At 32.6% G+C, this 23,640-nt stretch overlaps 1 protein-coding gene across 2 annotated transcripts; it reads right to left on the bottom strand.

The window, feature by feature from the left end:
- Positions 1–2,797: 2,797 nt before the first annotated feature.
- Positions 2,798–10,826, bottom strand: LOC107608941 (auxin response factor 8). 2 transcript variants are annotated; one of them, XM_088493258.1, is made up of 16 exons: positions 10,404–10,657; positions 10,303–10,329; positions 9,998–10,172; positions 9,700–9,815; positions 9,469–9,567; positions 9,322–9,378; positions 9,069–9,224; positions 8,907–8,991; positions 6,947–7,037; positions 6,683–6,847; positions 6,476–6,598; positions 6,124–6,199; positions 5,610–5,757; positions 4,107–5,119; positions 3,842–4,032; positions 2,798–3,288 (listed from the first exon to the last, which is right to left on the bottom strand). In XM_088493258.1, exons 3-16 carry the CDS (start codon positions 10,041–10,043, stop codon positions 3,165–3,167), a joined length of 2,490 nt encoding a protein of 829 aa, XP_088349384.1. In that variant the 5' UTR covers positions 10,044–10,172; positions 10,303–10,329; positions 10,404–10,657; the 3' UTR covers positions 2,798–3,164. The 2 variants fall into 2 exon arrangements, with proteins under 2 accessions (XP_088349384.1, XP_088349383.1); XM_088493257.1 differs by having other exon boundaries at positions 9,998–10,329; positions 10,404–10,826.
- Positions 10,827–23,640: the final 12,814 nt, after the last annotated feature.

Raw genomic sequence — 23,640 nt, 5'->3', positions numbered from 1 at the left:
GTTATAAACAGCTTTTGCAATAGTTGTTTTACCAATTCCACCAATGCCATAAATTCCAACCATTCTAACATCATCAGATCCAGGTTCTAACAGTGAGTATACTTCTGATACACGAGCTTGGAGTCCAACAGGGTGTCTAGCTACATTTAGCGGAATGCGATTCAACTTTTGGGATACTTCATCCACTACTTTAGCTATATGTGTATGATTTGATCAATGTATCAATAAATATTATATTGGTGTGTATGAACGTAATTTAACAATTATCAATAGTTAATATAGAATTCAATAATTTTTTCAGAAATTTTGTAATTTCATTGAAATTGAATATGATGCATCTAAATAGTACATTGTTCCATTGAAATTGGTATAGACTATATGGATACTCGGCTTATGCAGATCATACCTCCTTAAAAAATCCCTATAGACTAAATCCAATAGAGAAAAAAGAGTATCAACCATGGATAATTATTCAAGGAATAATAAAAAATAACTCAACAATTTTTATAACTAAACTCTAGAATAAAGAACACCCTTGAAGTTGGCAAGAAGAAGAAGAGTGAGTTCCGGCGGAGGGCTGATCATAACCAAAAACGTAGAATTTGAAGAAGAACCGATCTTTGCCAAAAAATCAGCACATGAATTTCCTTCCCTCATGATATGATAGATAGTGACGTCCCAGTCAAGAAGCATGAACTGATGAATTTCTTCAACAATGTGTGCGAGTTCTGGAAAGTCTTCGGCATTATCATGAATAATCTTCAGAGCCACCATGCAATCACTTTCACATTCCACCTTTCTGTACCCAGATTGCCATGGCAACCACAAACCATGCCGGATAGCTATTAGTTCCGCTTCAGCAAAGCCAATATAGCTGACAAATCCGGCGATACAGTTGCCATCTTGATCTCTAAGCAAGCCGCCACATCTGCTCTTCCTGGATTTCCTCTTGAACTTCCATCCACATTGAATTTGATGGCCCCTTCCGACAGTGAAACCCAACTAACTACTGAACTAGCATCCTTTGCCTACAATTACAAACACAGTAAAACGTCAAACTAAACATAACCAAAAGAAAATTTTAGAAATAATTCACTGAATATTTTATAAAAGAACATAGTTCTCCAACATACTCAATCAAATTTAAAATCACACGTTAACATAACCAGATATATGGAATATTCAAAGTGCTATTATAATCTTGCAATGAGGGACAACCTTATCGTGTGAGCAGACGACAAAAGCTAAACTGAGGTGATAGAACTTGATGAAGAGTGTGAACCACAGAGAAGAAGAGAAAGGTTGAATTAGTGAATGAATGTAGTTGAATTGATTGAACTGAATCTCGTTTACATTCTGCACACTTAATGCTATATATACTACTATATGTTGCAGATGTCAAAAGAGACAATATATCTAACTTTAACAGAATCTTTACTTGTCTAACTAACTTTTTATCCTTAAGTTTATTATGGGGAATGCGTGGGAATTTTGCACTTCAAGTGATGTCGGTTGGTTTGAGACTGAAATGTGATAATAGTTTTATGAATTTCGTATACCAGGGCCTTCCTAATATTCAGAAATGCTATTATAACTTTGCAGAGGGTCAACCTTATTGTGTGCAGACGACAAAAGCTAAACTGAAGTGATAGAAGAAGAGAAACGTTGAATTAGTGAATGAGAGTTTTAGCTTAAGACTGTTGGAAAGAGACTAATGATGAATCTTGTCCTTTTTAGGTTCGTGGCAGCTGGAGATTAAGACGCGTGAAGAGACTTGACTCAATAAATAACCGTTCTTGTGTTGTAAAGTACCGGGAGAGACTTGACTCAATTCTGGATGTATTCTGTTGTAAATAGCGTGTTCTAAAGTATTGAAATAAATTTTAAAGTTTTTTTATATATGTTTAATGTCTTTGTGCCTAGGATTGTTATACAGGTTTTTATAGAATTTTTTTGTTTACTACGTTTCAGGTGTTATACGAAGCCTTTTGGAATCCTGTAAATTAGCCTGTTGAAGCTATCATTTGATCTTCACCCACTATGAAACACACTCATCAATCATCAAAGGAATCCCGTAAATTAGATTTAGTATGTTTTATTTTTAAATATTTTTTAGTTGAATTTTTTATATTTTTAGACGCATGTATTTTATGTATATTTCTTTTTTATTATTGGCTAATTAGTTGACTGAATTACTATTAATTTTTTTTATTTTTTCTTTCAAAAAGTGCAGTTGACTAAATTCTTTTTCATTAAAGGACTCGTGATTTGGTATTACAAATTAATATAGAGTTTTAGTACGCTTTAATTATAAAAAAGAAAAAACGTCTATATATAGAGTTTTAGATAGTTAAACAACTAATTAAATTCTTTTTAAAAAAATAACTTAAATAATAAATACTTATATTAAAAATAACTTATAAATAAATTATTTTGTGTTTGATTTTTTAATTTTAAAAGTATTTATTTTAAAATAAAATAAAAATAAAAAATTTTTTATTATAAAAAAATATTTTTTTAACTTTTCTATAAGTACTAAAATAATTTTTTTAAAAACTACAATTTAATTTTAAAAATTGTACCAAAAATTAATATTATACCTTTTCATAAGTTAGAAGTTAGAAAAAAAATAACTTATGAACGGACCTAAGAGTCTAGAACTCACACCAAATAGAGTAGCACTTAAAAGTGATCCTTTGTGTAAAAAAAAAAGTGATCCTTTGAAGACCATTCAACTATAAAATCTAAACCCAGCTGTAAGACACTCAACTGGGATGCAATGCCACACAAATAAACATGAAACAACTTTTCAGCACTGTCTACATTACTTTCTACAATACATTAGCTCATGCAAGAGTGGAACCAAATAGTACAATACACTGATAACACTACATTTCTAGCTTTCAGTGCACAAGTTACAAACTAGTAGAACAAATGCTTGTCCTAAAGATTCTTTTGATTAAACAAAAATAGTTTATCCTAAGTTTCTCATCATAATTCTTAAAACCTTACCAATTCTCCAAGTAATAAGGACGATAAAAGTGGAATAGATAAATAATACAGAACATATCTGGATATGCAAGTTCTGGTCTAAAAGTAGTGCTCAAACATGTAATACTTAAAGTCATGACCATGGGAATTGAAGGGATACAGTTTTCAACATATCAGTATTCGCCTATCGATGGTAGGCCAGGAACACCGTCACGAGACTCTACGGCTTGTTCTCCCATCTTCTGAATATCCTCAGGTGAAAGTATTTTGATATACCAAACATTGTTGACAAATGATCTATAAGAGTCCACATACCAAAAAAGAAAAAATGTCAACAAACGTGAAATAAATAAGGTTTAAAAATACTGCCAGTGTTGGTTTTGGTGCTTACTAAAATTGATTTGGATTCAAATATTTCAAAAAACATTTCGTTTAAGCCCCTATCATAATCATAATTTTGTTGGGTCTTAATCCCCAATACTAGTAATATTCTATATTTGTTTGTCTCTAAAATATTTATGGTAATTTGGTTTGGATAATATTATCATAGTAGCAAATTATCATAACCTTTTGTGGACAAAATCAAATTATTTTTCAAAATGTATTAACTTATATGATATCAAAACAGGAATCTTATAGGGGTCAAAACCAATTTTTTCTTTTTCTGTTTTGAAATGTTTGGATTGAAACCAAAAGGAAATTTCATTGCAAACATAACCAAGATTTACAATATTTACAAGGACCAAAACCTTTTTAAAGACAATAAAAAGAATATTGCATGTTTTGCTAAGGTGAAGGGTTGTGGATATAATAAGGCAAATTCATTCAGTAAATATGAAGTTGTACTTACTCCCATGGATCGTCCCCAAGGAGAAGAATATCATTCTCCCTGTCGACGAATACAAGCTGCCAGCCTGATCTAAGAGGGTCTTCTAACTTCCCCTCAATTCCAAACATCTGAGCCAACTCTTCTCTCAGTTCATGATAGCTGCTGAACCGGGAGATGTCAAGTGAGCGCCCAACTGACCCTGATTTATAAACCTGTGGGAATACAAAACTATATTATAAAATTACTCGAAAAGCAGCAGTTAACAGTAATAGTATATGACTCAAACCTTGACAAATGTTGGTGTCTGGTTTTGGGGGTCAACTTGTCCCGCACTTTGCATTAACTCGGATGAATCTTGCATGCAACCATATAGAGGGCCCTGGAATCCAGAATCCCCTAACGGCATTGTTGAAGCATCGGTATCAGCAGATGAAGTTGTGTAATGGGGAACAGTGGTGGGGAGTAGAAGACCAGATGAATCGATATTGACTCCAAAGAGAGTCGGGTTCTGAGCATCTGAATTACGATGTGGTGATGCCACTGCAATATCTTTTCCAGAATATTGCACGTGTGACATTGAGTTGCTGAAAGCATTGACCTGAAGAGGTGTATACTTTGGGGGCCATGATTGTTGGGGCAACTGTTCGGTTGGTATAGACTGACCACCTCTAGATAGATTCAAGAGATTGCTGCTCCCTTCAGGGCAAAGTGAACCAAGCATGTTCTGTCCTGGCGAACCTGATCCTTCAAACTTCATGCTGCCATCTACAAACTCAGGTTTCGAGTACGATGGTGAAGGCAAGCTAGAGTGTTGCCTTTGGTGGAGCTGGTCACCTTGAACTAAAAGTGCATCCTGATAAGTGTGCTGCTGATGCTGATGCTGCTGCTGCGCATGGTCTTCTCGGTTGTTCGATTTCTGAAAGAGCTGCTGAGACAAGTTCTCTGTCAATACCGGGGCTTGTTGCTGCAAGATATTAGAAGTCACTGATTGCTGAATTGTTTGCTGCTGCTGAAGCTGGATAGGAGTGTTGACATTTCCTGGTTGCTGGAGATAATTGAAAGGCTGTTGGAAATTCATCATTTGTTGCCTCAAGAGTTCTCCACTCCCCATGTTTTGCAAACCAGCTGCCAACATTGCTTGGTATTGCTGATTGTGATCATTTCCAAGCAAAGCCGGATCAAGCCTCTGCTGCATCCATGGCAGCATGCCGACAGTTTGAAAATTGAGGGAATTCAGACCTTGGTCGCCAGCTCCACCTCTCAGCCACATTAGCCCATTAGTTGCATCATCTCTGCCATCTGTAACACGATATTTTATTAAAAAAGAGACATATAAGTGTACTTAACCAACCACATCCACTTCTTATATTGGCATGGTTGGAGACTCTAGGGCAATTAAGTAAATATGAACAAAGAGTTCCCCTTCTGCATGAAGAATATCGAAAATCTAATTGGCCTAATTTGAGTTACATCTAAATCATTTGACGGCACATAATGGAGTTTTCAACATTCAATTTTAACTATTTTCATTAGAAGATACATTGACAAGGGAAAAAAAATTGTGGGGCTGCGAAGGATCGGGAAAATTTTTGTTTTAGGAAACAAGGAAAAAGGGAATATGTAACTATAAAAAAAAAACATTGCAAAATCTTATCAAATTGTCTTTTCTCTCTAATATGAAACAATATCTGTTCTTTAATCCATGGCATTAATGTCACATTATACAATGTACATCATAATTAGGTGGAAGACGCTTTTAAAAAACTAAGTACTGAAATAAAACTAGTACCAAGAAAAGATGAGGTGCCGGGATGCCATGGACGTTTCAATCTGAGTGGGAATAGTGATGGATACATTGGGAATGTTGTTAAAGGCTCAATTTCCCATAATGATACTCGTGGCTGCCTATCTCCTGCTGTGGATTCATCCCAACCAACCTACAAAGGTAAAGAACAAAGAAAAACTTACTCATGAAGTTGCTAGCTTAGGAGATTTAAACATCAGATGAAGTGAAGGAAACTTTTTAAGACATGGAACACATATTTGAAGCTTTGTGCCAATTGAATCCTGTCCTTATCTTTCCTGACTGAGATATTTAACCTTGTATTTAGTTAAACATGTTCTTAATAATAACAAATGGCTGCAAAAGAAGAAAGCTGCAGTACCATAACCAGATATAACATCTGCACCTTTACAATTCTTTTAAGTTATATTTGCAAAATGGCATTAACTTCGATTCAATAACAGAATACATTGCATGAAATGCTGCCTAGTTTTATGCATTAGATTGTGGTCTTATATACCTTTACAGATCGCCAATGAGAATTTGGCCATCGAACTGGATCCAAGTCACTTATTCCAGTTATTGTACCCATGTACCTGCAAAAAAAAAATGTGACTACAGCCTAAGTAAAAGCAAAATAGAATGGTGCCACACTGCAAAAGTGAATTCTACCACCTTTTGGTGAAATCACCAAATTTTACTTTGTTTGTCTGTTACCATGATGAAAATATCTATAAGCATATTCATGCGTAGTACCAAACTAACAGAGCATAGCATTCAGTTTAAGTTACTCCTTCTGTATCATACATTCAACTATATCTGTCCTAGCAAAAGAATAAAATAAAATAAATATATTTGATTGTTGTAAGTACCTCCGGACACTTGATTCTTCAGTCTCGAAAAGCATCCTGAAACGCATACCAACAGAAACACGGGTATGGTATACAGCTTTGATATACTTTGAAAGTGGTATGACAAACTCGGATGGACTAGCCCTGCGCATGATAAAACTGTCAAAATAAGCATTGTAATTTCTAATAGGATGGTTCAGAAGATGAAACGTATACTAAATTCACAACCTTGGATTATAGAACACTGTGAAACAACTATTAGTTGCTGCAGCATGGGCAGCAGCTGCCAGAAGGCCAATATGCATACTGTCACTGGATAGAACTGACGAAGGCATTACAGTTTGTGGTCTATTGGCACGACGTATTCCCAAAAGAAGCTGATTCTTTTCGTTCCTAAAAATGAAAATGCAGAGAGATTAGAGAAAAACAATAAACAAACTCTCTGTAGCATCCAAGGGAAAATTATGTTGCCAAAAAGGTAAAAGGGAACACCATATGAAAAGCACAGAATCTCCTGCCACAAGTCTTTTGGCACTAACAAATACACTCCAGCCAGTAGTAAGAAGGTGCCTCTTTGGCTGCCCTGAAATGATATGCAAGCAACAGACACATCACCTTAATTGTTTTACTAATTTATGTAGTCACTACAAGCCTGCTTGCTTAAACAATAAATCAAGTACTATCAAATATCAAAAGAGGATTGGTAGAAAGAAATTTCTGTTACAAGGTACAAAACAAATGTATACTTCAATGGCAGAGACCCAGCATAGACTGGAGACCAAATATTTGGAACAACCTTTTCAGAAGCCAACGTTCTTAGTTAAAAGGTACTTTAGCTGGCTGCCATGTTTACTAAAGGTCCGATTTTAATGGGGTAAAAGAATGTGTATGAAATTGAGGGAATATACAGATGTCCCAGCAATGCAGCATATTTGGATGTATTTATCAAAGTAAATAGTTGGTTTTGCTACATTATTTTATTGTAAATAAATCCCTTTGGTCCCACACTAAGATAATGTAGCAATGTCCGGTTCGAAGAGAAGGGGAAAACCAAAATCATTACATTGCTAAGCTCTATCCATACACAGCCTTTTACACTCCAGAAAACATCATAACAATTTGGACTTAATCCCCTTGTGTACAAGGGAAGATCAACTTTCTTAATAGTACAATACTACAATTTGATTTCCTATTGGATGACAATCAGTAGGAGACTGTAATTTCTTACCGTAGTGTTAAAATCTCGGAAATATACATTTCAGCTTGGGTCACAGATCACTTAAATTAGATATTATTTATGTTCTTCACAGGATGTGTTCAGCATTCTAGAGAAACCTAATTGATTCACCACATCATTTGCACATAATAGATCTATATTTGATAAAACAGGGATAGTCACTATTAACTTGTTTTAGTAATCTAAACTCACAAGAGTTTTAAGAGTTACATGAGAGTTTAACAACCAAGATTCTAAGATCAACTGATGTGCTAATTGATAAGTTTGAAGCTTATGCATTTTCCATACACAACCACAAAATTCATGATCATAAGCAATATATATCTTAAATCATTTAAGATATACCATAGCTAGTGACATTAACGTGCTTAGTTGCATCAAGATTCTAGCTCCCCTACTCTAAAATTGAAATTTCTAATGTGTATTCTGGGGTAATCAATGCAACTATACACCCAAGTCAGTACAGCATAAATTTCATACATGCTAAAAAAGCATGTATTGGTTTGCCAGCATGTCTTTTGGGGAGCAAACAGGCCCTATCCTATATAAGATTAAAGAAATTTTTTTATTTTATTTTAAGAAAGGCAAGACATTAAAGCAAATCATGTAACTATCACTTAATAGGAAACATGTGAATCAGGATGACAAACTAGCACACAAGAAGATTCAGATAACCTTGAAAACCTCCTATCTATGCTTTCAGCAGATATTTCAATTTTTTAAGGGTAAAGTATACTTTTTATCTCTAATGTTTGTGATTTTCTTCAAAAATACCCCTAACGGTTAATTTCATACAATTTTGTCCCTAACGTTTTTACTTTGTTGAATTTTATCCCTAAGGTTTTCGATTTGTGTCAAAGCTATCCCTAGATGTTTTCAATTTTGTTCCTGACATTTTTGATGGAGTTAATGTTCAGGGGTAATTTTGACACAAATTGAAAACATTAGAGACAAAATTGAATGAAACTAAACGTTATGGATATTTTTTAAGAAAAGCACAAACGTTAGGGACAAAAAACATACTTTACCTATTTTTTAATCATGCTACTATGCTAGCTTTATTGTTATACAGAAACAGGGAAAATCCACAAATGAAAATGGTAGAAGTATAAAATAGCAAGCCATTGCAGTCAAAGGAACAAGAACTACTGCTATGATCCTCTTCGACATAAAGAAATTCATGTGATAAAATAACAAAATAACACAGACTCTTACCTCTAAAAATATGACGAAATTTCCACTCAACATCATGGAGATCCCTAGCAATTAATTCTTGAGCAGGCGGTTGCTGTGAGAAATCCTGTACAATCCAAACAGAAGAGAAATGCATCTATATTCTACCAGAGTAAAACACAAAGGAAATACAATGGATACTACCAGCGGAGGGAAAACTTTCTCAGCTGCACGACGAGGAACGGAAAACCCTCCATGTGTGCTGGTGTCACTAGCCGTTAAGGTCTTGCAAAAATAATTCGAGGGCTGCTTACTTGGAACTCCCAATTCCATGGGAAGAAAGGTATCCTTCTGCTCTTGCTACAAGCAATGTATAACCAAAAGCAAAAACTTCAACTCTAGAGATATAAAACAGCCTATTACAAACAAAACAAGTTGTCAAAGACGGAAAAAATACCGGAGTCAACGGCTGCAGTGTCATTTGGGCATAAACTTCATCTGTTTCAACATCTGCCTGGAAAATTAATGCATACCCTAGTTGACTGAGTTTACTCTAATGAGGCAAAGGCAACTCAACTATCATTACTAAAGATATAATACCGACATGCATCGTAACATTGTGAAGTTGGCAAATCAATTGGGGCGGCAAGCTCGGGTAATTTGGTATGTGGCCATCAACTTCTCGGTTAGTTGTGGCAGCAACCTAGAATCATTGTTCAGATACATGTTCAGTTCAATGTTGATTCATATGCATAATCAACCACAACAAAGTTAATGTACCTTCCGAAGAAGGAAAAATGCACGATACCGAAACAATCAATGAAGTATAAAGCACCTGCTCACTATGACCCTGAGGGAAGTAAACCACACGAGTCCCTGCAGTTGGTAGGGACACCAATGGACCCGCACATGCATGCCATAGCTCAGAATTCAAGCATTTCTTCTCCCCTCCTATCAATCAAGTTATAACCAAAAAAAAAAAAGAAAGAGAAAAAGGGAAACACTCACAGTGGCATTGAAACAAACACAAAAGGGGCATTGAAAGAGACTCATAATATTTGGATGCTAAAATTTCAATTTTTTTTTTCACTATGCAAAAGAGAGAGAGAAAGAGAAATGCAATGAATAGATACCTTCATGTTGTCCCTGCTGAGGCAACCCTGATGTTGAAAGCTTCATATCAAGCTTTACCCTTTTCCCTCCTTTTGAAGACAAAGTGTTCAGCAATCACATAAACACACATGGAACCCTAACTCATTTCCACCATCACCACCCTCAAATTCTCGCAAACCCTTTACATTCCTCCCACTTGCCAATGCACCCCATCCCCACAAAAAACACACATCACTCAGCAATGGGATCCATAAAACACAACACCATCACCAATTCACCATAGTACTTATATAACTAAAAAAAGGAAGCTAGAACCAACAACTACCTAGAAGAGAATCAATTCAACCCTTCCCTGCAAAAGGGGGCTATTATATTAGTCTTTGCAACAAAACATTTCAATCAAACAAAGGCATGGAACATGATGACCTATGAGCTGAACACAATTGAGAATTAACCAAGCTGCACCACCACCAACTGCATCAAAAAGGTTGGTAACATGTTGTTCAAGATCTCCATGAAAGGAACAGAAATAGTAAAAGAACAAAAAAAGCAAAAAAAAAAAAAAAAAAAAAAGAAGGAAGAAAGATAATAAAGCAGGAATATATGAATGAAATGAATGAAAGGGTTGCAAGAATAGCAAGTAGCAGCGGCAAAAAACAGCAAGTGAATGAAAGTGTGTTGAATGAAGTAAAGTCCCTCTTTTGTGGTTTATCTATCACTGAGACACACACCCCACAATACTGAAGAAGAGATTTTTTATTATTTTTATTATTTTTATTATTTTTGGGTTTGAAAAATAGAACAGTGACGAGTGAGAGTGAGAGAGTGAGAGAGAGAAGAGAGAGAGAGAAAGTAAAAGGAGGGTCTTTGCCATATATAAGGGGGTCCCGACCAAGCTGGACATGGGTGCAGAGGAGAGAGAAAGTGAGGAGAGAGAAACCTCAGTGAACAGATAAAGACCGGTAGATCTTCCGTACAAGTTAATCGTAGCCGTTGGTTTATGTCTGATGTGACAGCAGGCATGTGCCACCATCCTTCAGTGGTCGTTGTCAGAGTATGGAGTATTATGAAGGTGAGAAAAAATAAATAAATATAAAATTACCAGAAATAAATAATAAGATAATAATATTGTAGTATTTTAATGGAAATAAAAATATGTGTAGGAAATAAGAGAGGGAAGGAGAGAGCGCGTGCTGATTGATTGTGTGAGGCGTAATAAGTAGCAAGAAAAAGTTAAAAGCAAATAGATTGTCATTGATGGATATGCATACCTTCTTTTTATTTTTTATTATTGTTTTTTTCTACTCTTTTATATATTGCAGATTCACTATTTCATTTTCACCACCACCCCCCAAAAGAAAGAAAAAACTCATTATTCACTTGTGTATTTTTTTGGTGAAAATAGAAAGAAAGAAAAAAGATGGAAAGAAAAAAAGAAAATGAAAAAAAAATTAAGAAAATGAAAATGAAAATGAAAAACCACATCTCATCAGGCCCACATTAACTTTTCTCCCCAAGTTTGGAATAAAAAGCTTGTACAATAATATTCCAAATCAATTTTTAAAAAATTTTTGGTCGAATATTTTAATTTTTAATAAATTTTAATTATTAAATTAATTTTTAATTTTTTTATTTTATTAGATAATTAGTATTTATTATTATTCAATAAAAATAAAACAATTTTTAAAATTTTCGTATTAATTTATTTATATAGACAAACAATCTAATGTAAAAATTGATTTATTTAACAAAATAAAAATTTGAAAACTCATTTGGTAATTAAAATTTATTGAAGTCTAAAAGATCTAACTAAAATTTTTTTAAAAACTAGTTTAAAATATTACTCTTACTTGTATTTTATATAATACATATTTTTTAATTTTATACTATTTTAGCCTCCTCTTCTTTTATTTTCTTTTCAACTACATATATTTTTCCCTTTGATTTTTGCTCATATTATTTTTTTATTTTCTCTTTTCTGATTTTCTTTTGTCATCCAAATATAGTGTTAATTTTTTTTTGTTAAATACTAAATTGGTCTCCTACGTTTAGATTTAATCTTGTTTTGATCCTTAAATTTTAAAATATTCTATTTGAATAAAAAAAAATTATTTAACTTTAATATAGTCCTGCCACGAAGCCAATATTAAATAATTAACGAAACTCAGGTTTTAGATATAAAAAACTTATATGACCAAATTCTTTGGTTGTCAAGAAAAACTCCCGTAGTAGAGATGACGATGGCCTTGTCCTCATCGCCACTGGTGAACTTCCCCACAGAAAGTGAGTTCTCGACGATGTTCTCCATGTACTTGAATCAAAGCCAATAACTAATGCATCCGCTGCTGATCCTGTGCCTCTCGAGTTTGTATCTCTTTTTAGAGAAGGACAAAAGGTTTGGTAGAACAGTCACATTAATTATTTAATATTGACTTCACGACAGGACTACATTGAAACTAAATAAAAATTTTTAGATTTAAATAAGATATTTTAAACTTTAGAAATCAAAATAGAATTAAATCTAAATATAAGATACCAATTTAATACTTTATTTTTTTTAATATAAAAAAACGACTTACATTCTTTTAGATATGTCTTAATCCTTCCTTAATAATATAAAATACAGAACATAAAAAATTTTATTTTGGAAGAAAGATACTTATTATGAGCCAAAATTTTCTATCTCAAATAAAAAATTATGCCTATTTGGGTCCATTTTAAAATGATATTAGAAAGGACCATGGTTTTAATAGACTAAAGTCAAAATCTTAATTAGGAATTATAATTGGTCTCCAGCATATGTATGGGAACGACTTTTTTCAATTTTTCTCATATAATTGATTTTGTAAAATGTAATTTATATTACATTATAGAAGATTTTCTCTCAAATAATATGTGATATCATAATGTGAGAAGGCACTTTACTAAATTAAATAAAAATTTGAAATAAACATTGAAAATCTATTTCCTATATATAGCACTTCAGTTCCCAAATTTTCAAAAAGGTTAGGAACAAAATACTAACTAAATATGAACTCATCAATGAATTGAAGAGAGGTTTATCAAGAACTTTTAATTTATTAATATGATGAAAGGAATGATGTATATCTGAGTTATAGGAGTGTATGGTGATTCACTGGCGTATGATGGTTGTTCAAGAGAAATCGGATCGTCCGATTAGAGGTACTAAAAATTCTGGGTCCGATTTGTGTACTGGCAGAAAACTCTGGATCCGATTTGTGTACTGGCAGAAAACCCTGGATCCGATTTGTGTACTGGCAGAAAACCTTGGGTCCGATTTCAGAAAATTCTGGGTCTGATTTCAGAAAACTCTGGGTCTGATTTGTACCCCCTCTCTCTGCAATGAAATCGGACCCTCTGATTTGTGTACTTTCCACAGTTTTAAAAAATACCAAAAATTACAATATTAAAATATATTACCACTCTTATTTCCATAACAAAAAAAATTAGCCGCTTATCAAATCTTGACTATGTTTCTTAGCTAGCGCCTCACTTTTTTTAGGATGAATTTTCACATTATATATATATAATACATAGTGTATGTTATCATATTTGATAGTAAAATGATATTTTATTTAAAAAAATGATGAGATCCACATAATTTATTGTTCATTTTCATTCTCAGTTCTTTACACAATTTCATTCAGTATGAGAATAGACATCTCTTCTTAGTATAATAATCTTATATCATGAGTAATAAGTGTCTACATCTATTAACATGAAAAAAAGAAATATTTCTCCTCCTTTAATCTTTTATACTATGGATTTAGGTTTTCATTTTTCACCTTATTATACAGGAGATGATAATGTTATTTCTATTTTAATAATATTATTCCTTTTTTATAAATTTATACAAAATATAATTAAAAAAATTTATATAAAAAATGACGATATCAAAAACAAGAATGTCATTATCATTTTTGTATTATATTCTTGCCTTTATCTCCTTTTTCTTCTCTAATCACTTACATAGTACATAGTTACGTACTATAACCATTAGTTACATAGTACACAATTCATAATACTTGCCCTCATCAAGAAGACGTGAAAAAAAGTCAAAAACCTTCCTCATCAACCCAATCTTAAATTTTCAATAGACTATTTTCACAATGAAAATATTATTTGTATTTGAAAAATCAATCGTCATATACTTATATAGCTATATATGCATTATTTTATATATGTTTAATATATTTTATATTTTAATATATATTTTATATAAATAATTAATTTAATAAATAATGATTATTTTTTGTGTATAAATAATAATTATTTTCATAAATATTGAACCCTTTCAGTTTTAAATGCATGGTACACTACAAAAAAATTACTGAATACTTGTCGAATTTATTATCGGATTTAGCGTCAGACATTAACATCAAACGTTAGCGTCAGGATTACTGGTGACGGATTTGACAATAAATTCGTCGGATAAAAAAATTATCATCGGATTACATTTTTTTATGGTAAATCCGGTAATATTTAGAGGGAAAAAAGATTAATTGGCGCGATCATTACCGTCGGAATTACCGGTGATAAAGCTCAACTAATAGAACGCTGCATTTTGGTCACGCGCAATGTATTACCATCGAATTTATCCTCCAGTAAATCCGAAGGTAATTTTGTCCTAAATTGGAATCGCACGCCCTCTCCCCTCATTTTAAAAGACCCACACACTATTTCACTCTAAACCTCTTTCTCTCTCTGCATCTCTCTCCCTAAAACCATCTCCGGCAGCCCCTTCTGCCAGCGTCGACGCCACCAACAATCTCTAAAGGATCTCCTCTTCAGTCTCACTCTTCACAGGATTGAAACACCCCCACTCCCACTCTCTCAATGCTGAATCTCCTCTCACTCTCTCAGCCTCTTACAGCGACGAAGTTCCTCCCTCTTCTTTGTCGTCGATGCCACCCCACAGCACCCTGACTCGTATTCCGCGGTGGCGCGACCCTTTCCTCTCCCTTCCCCATCCTCGAAACGCTTCTCTCTTCATTGTCCTCCACGCATCAACAGCTGCCGTCATTCTTTACGCATAACAGCAACACACACTAGACGATATCCGATTTAGGATTTTTTTAATTCTATTTTGGTTTAGGTTTTGTGTTAATCTATTTTGATTTAGGATTTTTTTAATTCTGTTTTGATGTTTCTGTGTTTGAAATTTCGTTTATGATTCTGATTTTGAATTCTATTTTGATGATTTTGTGTTTCAAATTTTGTGTTTATTATTATGATTTTTAATTATATTTTTATGATTTTGTTTCAATAATTCTATTTTGATTTATGATTTTTTTAAATTTTATTTTGATTTAGAATTTTTTTATTCTGTTTTGATGATTCTGTGTTTAAAATTTTGTTTATGATTCTAATTTTAAATTCTGCTTTGATGATTTTGTGTTTCAAATTCTATTTTTATTATTCTAATTTTTAGTTCTATTTTTATGATTTTGTTTCAAATTCTGTGATAATTATGTAGTTTGATATCAGTTCAAGAGAGAACATTAGTGACATAGAAGCTAAGGATTAATACGACCTGGTGTTACTCATCCAAATGAATCAGTAAGTGTAAAATTTCCAACGGCATTGTTCTGATTTCTTTTCTGGTGTTATTTGAGTTAATTGTTTTCTAAGTTAATTAGTTAATTGTTGTTAATTGTCTGAGTTAATCTTAATTTGTTTATTTTTGGAGCTAATTATTGACTTATTATTTATTGTTATTAATTTTTTAAATTTATTATTATCTAAGTTAATTATTTTCTGAGTTAATTAGTGTTGTATTTTTTGACTTATTAGTTTAGAAATTATTAAATATTTAAACAATTTTTTTAAAAAAAATTAAAATTTAAGTTTATTGTTGGTCAAATCCAACAGTAGTTATTAATTTAATTATTAATTAATAATATATTACCGTCAGATTTATCAAAAAAAAATCTGACAATACAGTAAAAATTATCAACAAAATTTTTTCGACAGTAATTAGCGGCAGACGAAAAAATCAGCCGCTAAATAATTACTGGAAAATTAAAGTTATATCATCAGATTTATTTTGACAATAAACATATTATTGACAAATTTTTTAGTAAATCTACTGATAAATCCGATGGTATTTGATGAATTTTTTGTGGTGATATTTTATGATGATAATGATAAAATATTTTATTTATTTATTTATTTCCTAGTAAAAGGATTATCGGTAGGAATGTAGGATGTAAGACTGTACATGTTAATGTATTACCAATCGTTTTTATTATTATTATTATTATTATTATTATTATTATTATTATTATTATTATTATTATTATGTTCTTTTAGATATATAAAGAATTCATCATCACTTTGTTACACATAAAAGCCTTCATTAAAAAACCTGTATTTTTACACATATAATTTATTGAGAATAAGTTTAATTTGTCATTATTATATATTATATGTATTATTCAATTAAAGGGTTAATATAATAAGGTCGTTCTTGATTAAATTTAAAAATTTATTATTATGATAATAATTATCAAATTAAGAGAGAAATCATTTATATTAATTTAAATTGTTCTTGGTCATAGAATTGTTAGAAAGGATATTAATAATCCGGATATATATATATCTTTATAAAATTATATAATTATATATATATATATATATATATATATATATATATATATATATATATATATATATCATATAGAAATATGAACATTGAACTGATTCACTTTGAGAATTTTTAATGGTTATAATTATTTCAATATTTGTCAATAAAATATTTTTAAAATGAATATGGTACTAAAGTTTTTTTGACCTACAACTATCATAGTAATTAAGAATGTATTATTATACTTAGATTATGGACACCTAATATCCTAAGGTGCTAGTTGAATGGATATTGAGTATGATTTAAGTATTTGTAGAATTAATCATTAGTCAATAAAAAATCCGTCAATTCTTGGTAAAGAGTTTAATCTCTATGATTATAATGATGAAGATAAATAAAACTTTGCCAAGAAGATTGAATAAATGAAAAAAAAATGAATTTTTTAGGCCATTCACAGTTTATTATAATAATAGTAACAAATTAGAGTTTGACAACTAAACCATACTCTAAGGTTGTGTTTGGAAGAGAGATTGAGATTGAGAGACAAAAACTGGAGACTGGGTCTAAATTAAGTCTCTGTATTATGTTTGGTATAAAGTATACAGAATTGAGTTATATCTTAGTATTTTATTTTGTTCAAGATAAATATGGAGATGAAAAAAGAATATTTACTAAATACCCTTAGTTATTAAAGAAAATGTTAAAGTTTTAGTCTCCGTCCCCAGATATTTCAATCCCTTGTATCCTCACTTTCTAGAGGTACTAAAATTTTAGTTTCAGTCTCTGACTACCAAACATAAATACTGAGTCCCAGTCCCCCAGTTCTAGTTCTAGTCTCTAGAAAACACTACCTAAGCTAAGGGTTAACATAAAGTTGAAAAGATGGAAGGAATTATAGTTTGTTCTTCTCGAATTCTTAGTAAAAAATATATTATTTCATACTATCAAGTCGTTGAGGAGGATTGCTATAAACTAACATTGACTAGTAAATTTAGTATGACTAATTTACTACCTACTTAATATTAAACCTATGGGGTCACGCATTAACGAGTGTTCTAATTTTTACTAAATAATTATTTAATTATTATTTTGATTTGATCAAATAAATAATTATATTAATTCAAATATAATATTATTACATCCTTTGGTAGCATTAAGAATCACAATTTTGAAAACTGAACCGAATTTTTCGGTTCAACTAGGTTAACCAGAAATCGGTCATCCAACTGATTTGATTGACCTTAAGAACTGCCGATTAACCAGTAAACAGCCAGACCGGCCGTGTTTTCTTAGAGTTACCGGTTTGGTGGTAACCCTCCAAAAATGGCACCGTTTTGAGTTTTGAAAGGGAAAAAAACAAAAGAAGCCCAATGGTCAGTACTCATCAGGCAATCCCACCCTCTCTTTCGCTTTTCTCTCTAAATTCTAAACTTACTCTGAAGAAGAGAAGATTGAAGAACCCTAATCTCAAAACCTCAGCCCCAGCCACCAATCCATCCCTCTTCAAAGTCATTGCTAAACTCTTCTCCTTGAGGACAGACCGTGGGTGCCACGTCACGTGTGGAAGCTCTGTTCGGTTTTTTGGCCCTCTTCTCATCGTTCCTCCTCTCGCCGCCTCCATAGGAAGGTCTCCTCTCAACTCCTCTCCTCTCCTCTCATCATTCCTCAATCATCGTCTCTTCAATCTCTCTTTCTCTCTCTGTCTTTATCCAATCTCAACGTCCCTCTTCGAGCTCTCTCTCGGTCTCTGTCCGAGCTCACTTTGGTTTCTTTGTCACCGGCTGTTCCCATTCCTCCATCGCCGTCACTTTTCTTCCCTTACTCTGAGTTGTTGTTGATGATATGGTACAGTGCTTCACTACATTGTTTATGCTAGAAATTTTCTGATTCTAGGTTATTTATGGTATGATTCTGATTCTGAGTTGTTTATGCTATTTTTTTTTATTTTGGGTTGTTGATTCTGGTTGCTGATTTTCTCATTCTGAATTGTTGACGGTGCTATGGTGCATGCTTCATTGTATTGTGATGGAATTTTTCTGATTTTGAGATATTTATGGTATAATTCTGATTGCTTCACTACATTGTGTTTATGCTGAAATTTTTTGTTTATTATGCTGATTTTATGTCTATTTAGTTGTTAATTATTGTGGCTGATTTTTTTTATTTTTTTTGTAATTTGTTTGTTTAGGGAATTTTATGAAACTAGAATAATTGTTGGTGGTAAAATATTAGTCTTTATCAATTAAGTGTATTTTTATTTTTGTTAGTTATAAAGATTGATATTTAACGTTATTTGTGAATTTTTAATAATAAATTATGAAAAATTGTAAAATTTATCAGCTTAAAAATTATTAAATTTAAATATTTAAAATTATATATTAAATTTTTAATAATTTTATGATATATTTAATTAAACCAGTTGAATTCCGATTGAATTCTGATCGAACCTCTGAACTATTGAACCAGTCACTCTATCTGTTTACTGATCGGTTCGGTTCTCGCAACCTTGCTTAGAATATAATAATAATACGATAATTGAGAATATTAAATGAGAATCAAGAATAATTAGTTATTCTATTTCAAATTGAATTGTGATTGTGATCCATAAGATTTTAATTTGAAATAAAATAAAATTCAAATTTAAAATAAAATAAAATTTAAATTCAAAAAAAGATTCAAATTTAAAATTAATAACAAATGTCGTGTGTGTGTGTGTAAATGATACATACAAGTTTTATTCCTTTACCTTTACATACACAAATATATGTAAGTCTAATTCTTAGAGAAGAATTTAGTGGTATGCAAAGAGTTACAAAAAGGTTTTTTTAATTTAGATCTAAAATTCATTGGTTAAAGAGTTGACAGCAAAAATAGTTTTGATGTGGATACCAAAGTTCTAAAAACTGGACCAGACCGACCGGTTCGATCGGATTAACCGATCATCTGGCTGGTTAGGTTTACCCCTAAAACCATCCTGCAAAAATTTAGTTAAAAAATCGGCCAAACTGGCGGTTAACCGACGAACCGAACATGTTTTTTCAAGTCTCAGTTTTGTGATCCGCTGCCTCAGAAACAGCGTCGTTTTGATGCCAGGAAAAAAAAGACCCGAACCTACTAACCCAGTCCCCGACAAACGCCTCCCTCAGTCCCTCTCCCTTCCAACCGCAACTCTACCTCCCTCAGTCCTTCTCCCTTGCCACCCTTGAGGTTTGAACCCTCTATTGGCGTCGGTGTCATCTGGGCGTCTTAAGGCTTCTGTCGTCGTCGTCTGGTCGTCTCGTCGTCGGAAGATCGGTTTTAAGCTTCTGCTATCGTCATCGTCGGAAGGTCGATTCGAAGCTTCTGTCGCGGGTCACGTTTGTACTGCGGAGCATCTGTCTCTGCCACCATTGACTCCAGGGATTCTCTACTATCTCTGCCACCCTGAACTTGTCTCTGCTTGGCGTCTTTCTTCTCGGATAAGCGCTCGTCCACTATTTTCAGTCTTTTTTTCCTTGCGTTATTTTTTATGATTCTGATTTCTGAGTTAATACTGATTCTTGTTCATTTTTATTTTTCTGATTCTTGTTAATTCTTTTTGTAAGTTGTTTTTTTATTTTTGTTTAGTTTTTTATTCTTGGTAATTCTTTTTCTAAATTAATTTTTCTGAAATAATTTTGTTCATTATTGATGGAATCTTGTGAATTTTGTTGATTTTTGATGCAATTGTATAGGTTAACATGATATTGAGGTCCAGGTTAATTGTATGAATGTCCATAATCTTGGAATCTTGTTAATTTTGTCAATTTTTGATGCAATTGTATTGATGTCCATAATCTTGGTGGTACCTATGTCCATAATCTTGAGGTTCAGGTTCATCTCCATAATCTTGATCTATTAATTTGGTTAATAATGTTCTTAATGTTGAGGTTCAGGTTAATTGTATGGTTTTTTTTCAATAATTTTATTTAATATTTAATTAAGTCGGTTCGATATCGATTAGATCATTGAACCAGTAAACCAGTTATTCAACTGGTTTATTGACTGGTTTGATTTTTACAACCTTGATAGATATGCGTAATGCCTTCATACTATCAAAAGAAAAAATTATTTTCACTAGCGTACTCTAGTATTTATATCTGATATATATTATTTGAATAAAATCTTAAACATAAAATAAATCTTTAAAATTATTTTATTACTTTTATTACGTGTTATAAACATATTATAATCCTACAATAATTTGTCTCCCTTTTCATTATACAGATTTTTCTCACATTAAAAAACTCAAATCCTATTCTCTATAAATAGATATCTTAAAAATAATTAGCTTTATCAAATTATTGGATGCAAATGGCATTGATATTTGAAATTTTTTAATTTCTAATATTACTAAATCAAAACAACAAAGCTGAGAGTAGAGTATAAGCCGTATAAAGTCCATATGCACTTACTTTCACATATTATTCTTTTTTCTCTCTGTACAACTCTTTAAAATTTTCTATAACAACCACCGTAAACCACCGAATGAGGGAAAGCTTCGTCTGAGGGGGACACTCCTGCTCCCATGAACCGACAAGAAATGCAAAGAAGGTAAAAAACAAAGGATCTGAACAGGAATTCACAGAAAACACTTCCTTAGTTCCCAGAGAAGAAGATTGGATGATAGGGGATATTGAAGTGTAAGAAAAAGCACCTACAACAAGAAGTCCTTCAGTGATGTTGAGAGGAGGGACAATAATCTGATGCAGATGGAAGAAGATGATCCATTCCCTTCTTCACAGGAGGACTCAGATGAATCAGATGGAGATCCTGGGAAAGAAGAAGAGCAAGGCAAGGACAACGAGAAAGAAAAAAAATGCAAACAGCCTGTAACCAAAGATAACAATTGAGAAGGTTGGAGGCATTTTCAACTTTGTCATGAATGAAGCTTCTATGAAGAGCCTCCGAGACCTGTGGTGAGAAACTTTAATTGTAAAGCTAATGGGACAATGTATATCCTTGGTAGCTCTAATTAGGCGGTTGGAAGCGATATGGAGCAAACAAGGTAGCATCAACGTCATTGACTTGGAAAACGATTTTTTTTTATTTTGAAATTCTACTCAAAGGAGGATTTGGATTTTGCCTTAACAGGAGGACCTTGGAAAATCATGGACCATTACTTATCTATTAGGTTCTGGAAACCTAATTTTAATCTATATGAGGCAAAGATCGATAAGATAGCAGCATGGGTGAGACTACCAGAGTTAGCAATCGAATACTATGAAGAGCAGATGCTACGCTGGATTGGAAATATCTTCGGCGTGACACTCAGAGTTGACACTCATACAGTAAAGAAGTGCAGTAAAAATTTGCAAGACTCTGTGTTGAGCTTGACCTTACTGAACCATTAGTAGCTCAGTACTTCATTAATGGAGTTTGCTATTCTGTAGAGTACGAGGGAATCAACAATATTTGCTTTGAGTGTGAGATGGTTGGGCATGAGAAACAAATATGCCCAAGAATAACCCAAGATGAGCAATTAAGAAGGTCGATGCAGCAGCTTGAAAAAAATAATATGGAAGGTGAAGGGGAAGGGAACCAGCAACCAAGGGAGGAAGACAAGGGCAAAAAAGGAAAAGAAATCCTAGAGAAGGGCAAGAACGTAATTGAGGAAAAAAGAGAGCCCTTTGGGCCATGAATGATTGTCCAAAAAAATACACGTAGCAGAAAAATGGTAAAAAATGGTGTAGGTATAGTTAGTTGGATGATTGGAAAGACAAGCAAAATTGGGAGCAAGGGAATCAGTGGTATGAGGTATGCAATTTTGAATGAGGTAGACGATGCGAATCCCAATAATGATGTTCAGGAGACCACTAGAGCTGACAAAGCAGAGATTATCCCTAGGAAAGAAACAAGCAACTAGGGAATAAACACTTCCCTTAGCCCATCAAAGAATGGTAATGCCCAACAAAATAACCTAACTTTAAGCCAAGCCCAGAAAACACAGCCCAATACTAGCCAAAACAAACTTACACAAACTGGAAAAAACCATAGTCAAAATAACAACACAGTTAAGGAGACTATTGTCTCTGAACCAACAATGACCCAACATCCACATGCCAACTCCAGCCAAAATAGACCACAACTGAATAAAAATCAGCATCTGAACCATCACAAGCCCAACCCAATAATAGCAAAATCAGTACCACATACACCCATAATAGTAACACCCAAAGCAAGCCACACACCAGTACCCTAGGAAGTGCCCCCTAACTTTGAAATAAAAGACTCATTTGTGCAGAAATAGCAAACATGGATGAATAAATGGAGTATAACTATGAACTAGAGCTATCATATCTCAATTCAACTGACACCGAGTTAATGGTGGAGGCAGTAATGAGGGTGGAGGAACAAATGCAACATAATTCATTGATGGTCCTCCAAACTCAAGCGACATAAGAGAATGTAAGAGCAAGACGGGATAGACATAAAGAATCTCGAATGGAGGTGGAGACTTCCTAGAATAACAAAAAGAGGTGCAAAAACCCATAATATGGAGTGTGGTGTGTCTTTTACCTTTTACCCATAATTTGAAAACTCATTTGGTAATTAAAATTTATTGAAGTCTAAAAGATCTAACTAAAATTTTTTTAAAAACTAGTTTAAAATATTACTCTTACTTGTATTTTATATAATACATATTTTTTAATTTTATACTATTTTAGCCTCCTCTTCTTTTATTTTCTTTTCAACTACATATATTTTTCCCTTTGATTTTTGCTCATATTATTTTTTTATTTTCTCTTTTCTGATTTTCTTTTGTCATCCAAATATAGTGTTAATTTTTTTTTGTTAAATACTAAATTGGTCTCCTACGTTTAGATTTAATCTTGTTTTGATCCTTAAATTTTAAAATATTCTATTTGAATAAAAAAAAATTATTTAACTTTAATATAGTCCTGCCACGAAGCCAATATTAAATAATTAACGAAACTCAGGTTTTAGATATAAAAAACTTATATGACCAAATTCTTTGGTTGTCAAGAAAAACTCCCGTAGTAGAGATGACGATGGCCTTGTCCTCATCGCCACTGG

The sequence above is a fragment of the Arachis ipaensis genome, chromosome B7 (assembly GCF_059453495.1).
Source record: "Arachis ipaensis isolate K30076 ecotype BB chromosome B7, ASM5945349v1, whole genome shotgun sequence".
Taxonomy (NCBI): Eukaryota; Viridiplantae; Streptophyta; class Magnoliopsida; order Fabales; family Fabaceae; genus Arachis; species Arachis ipaensis.
Note: the sequence above shows the minus strand (reverse complement) of the source record. Positions and strands in the feature narration are given on the sequence as shown.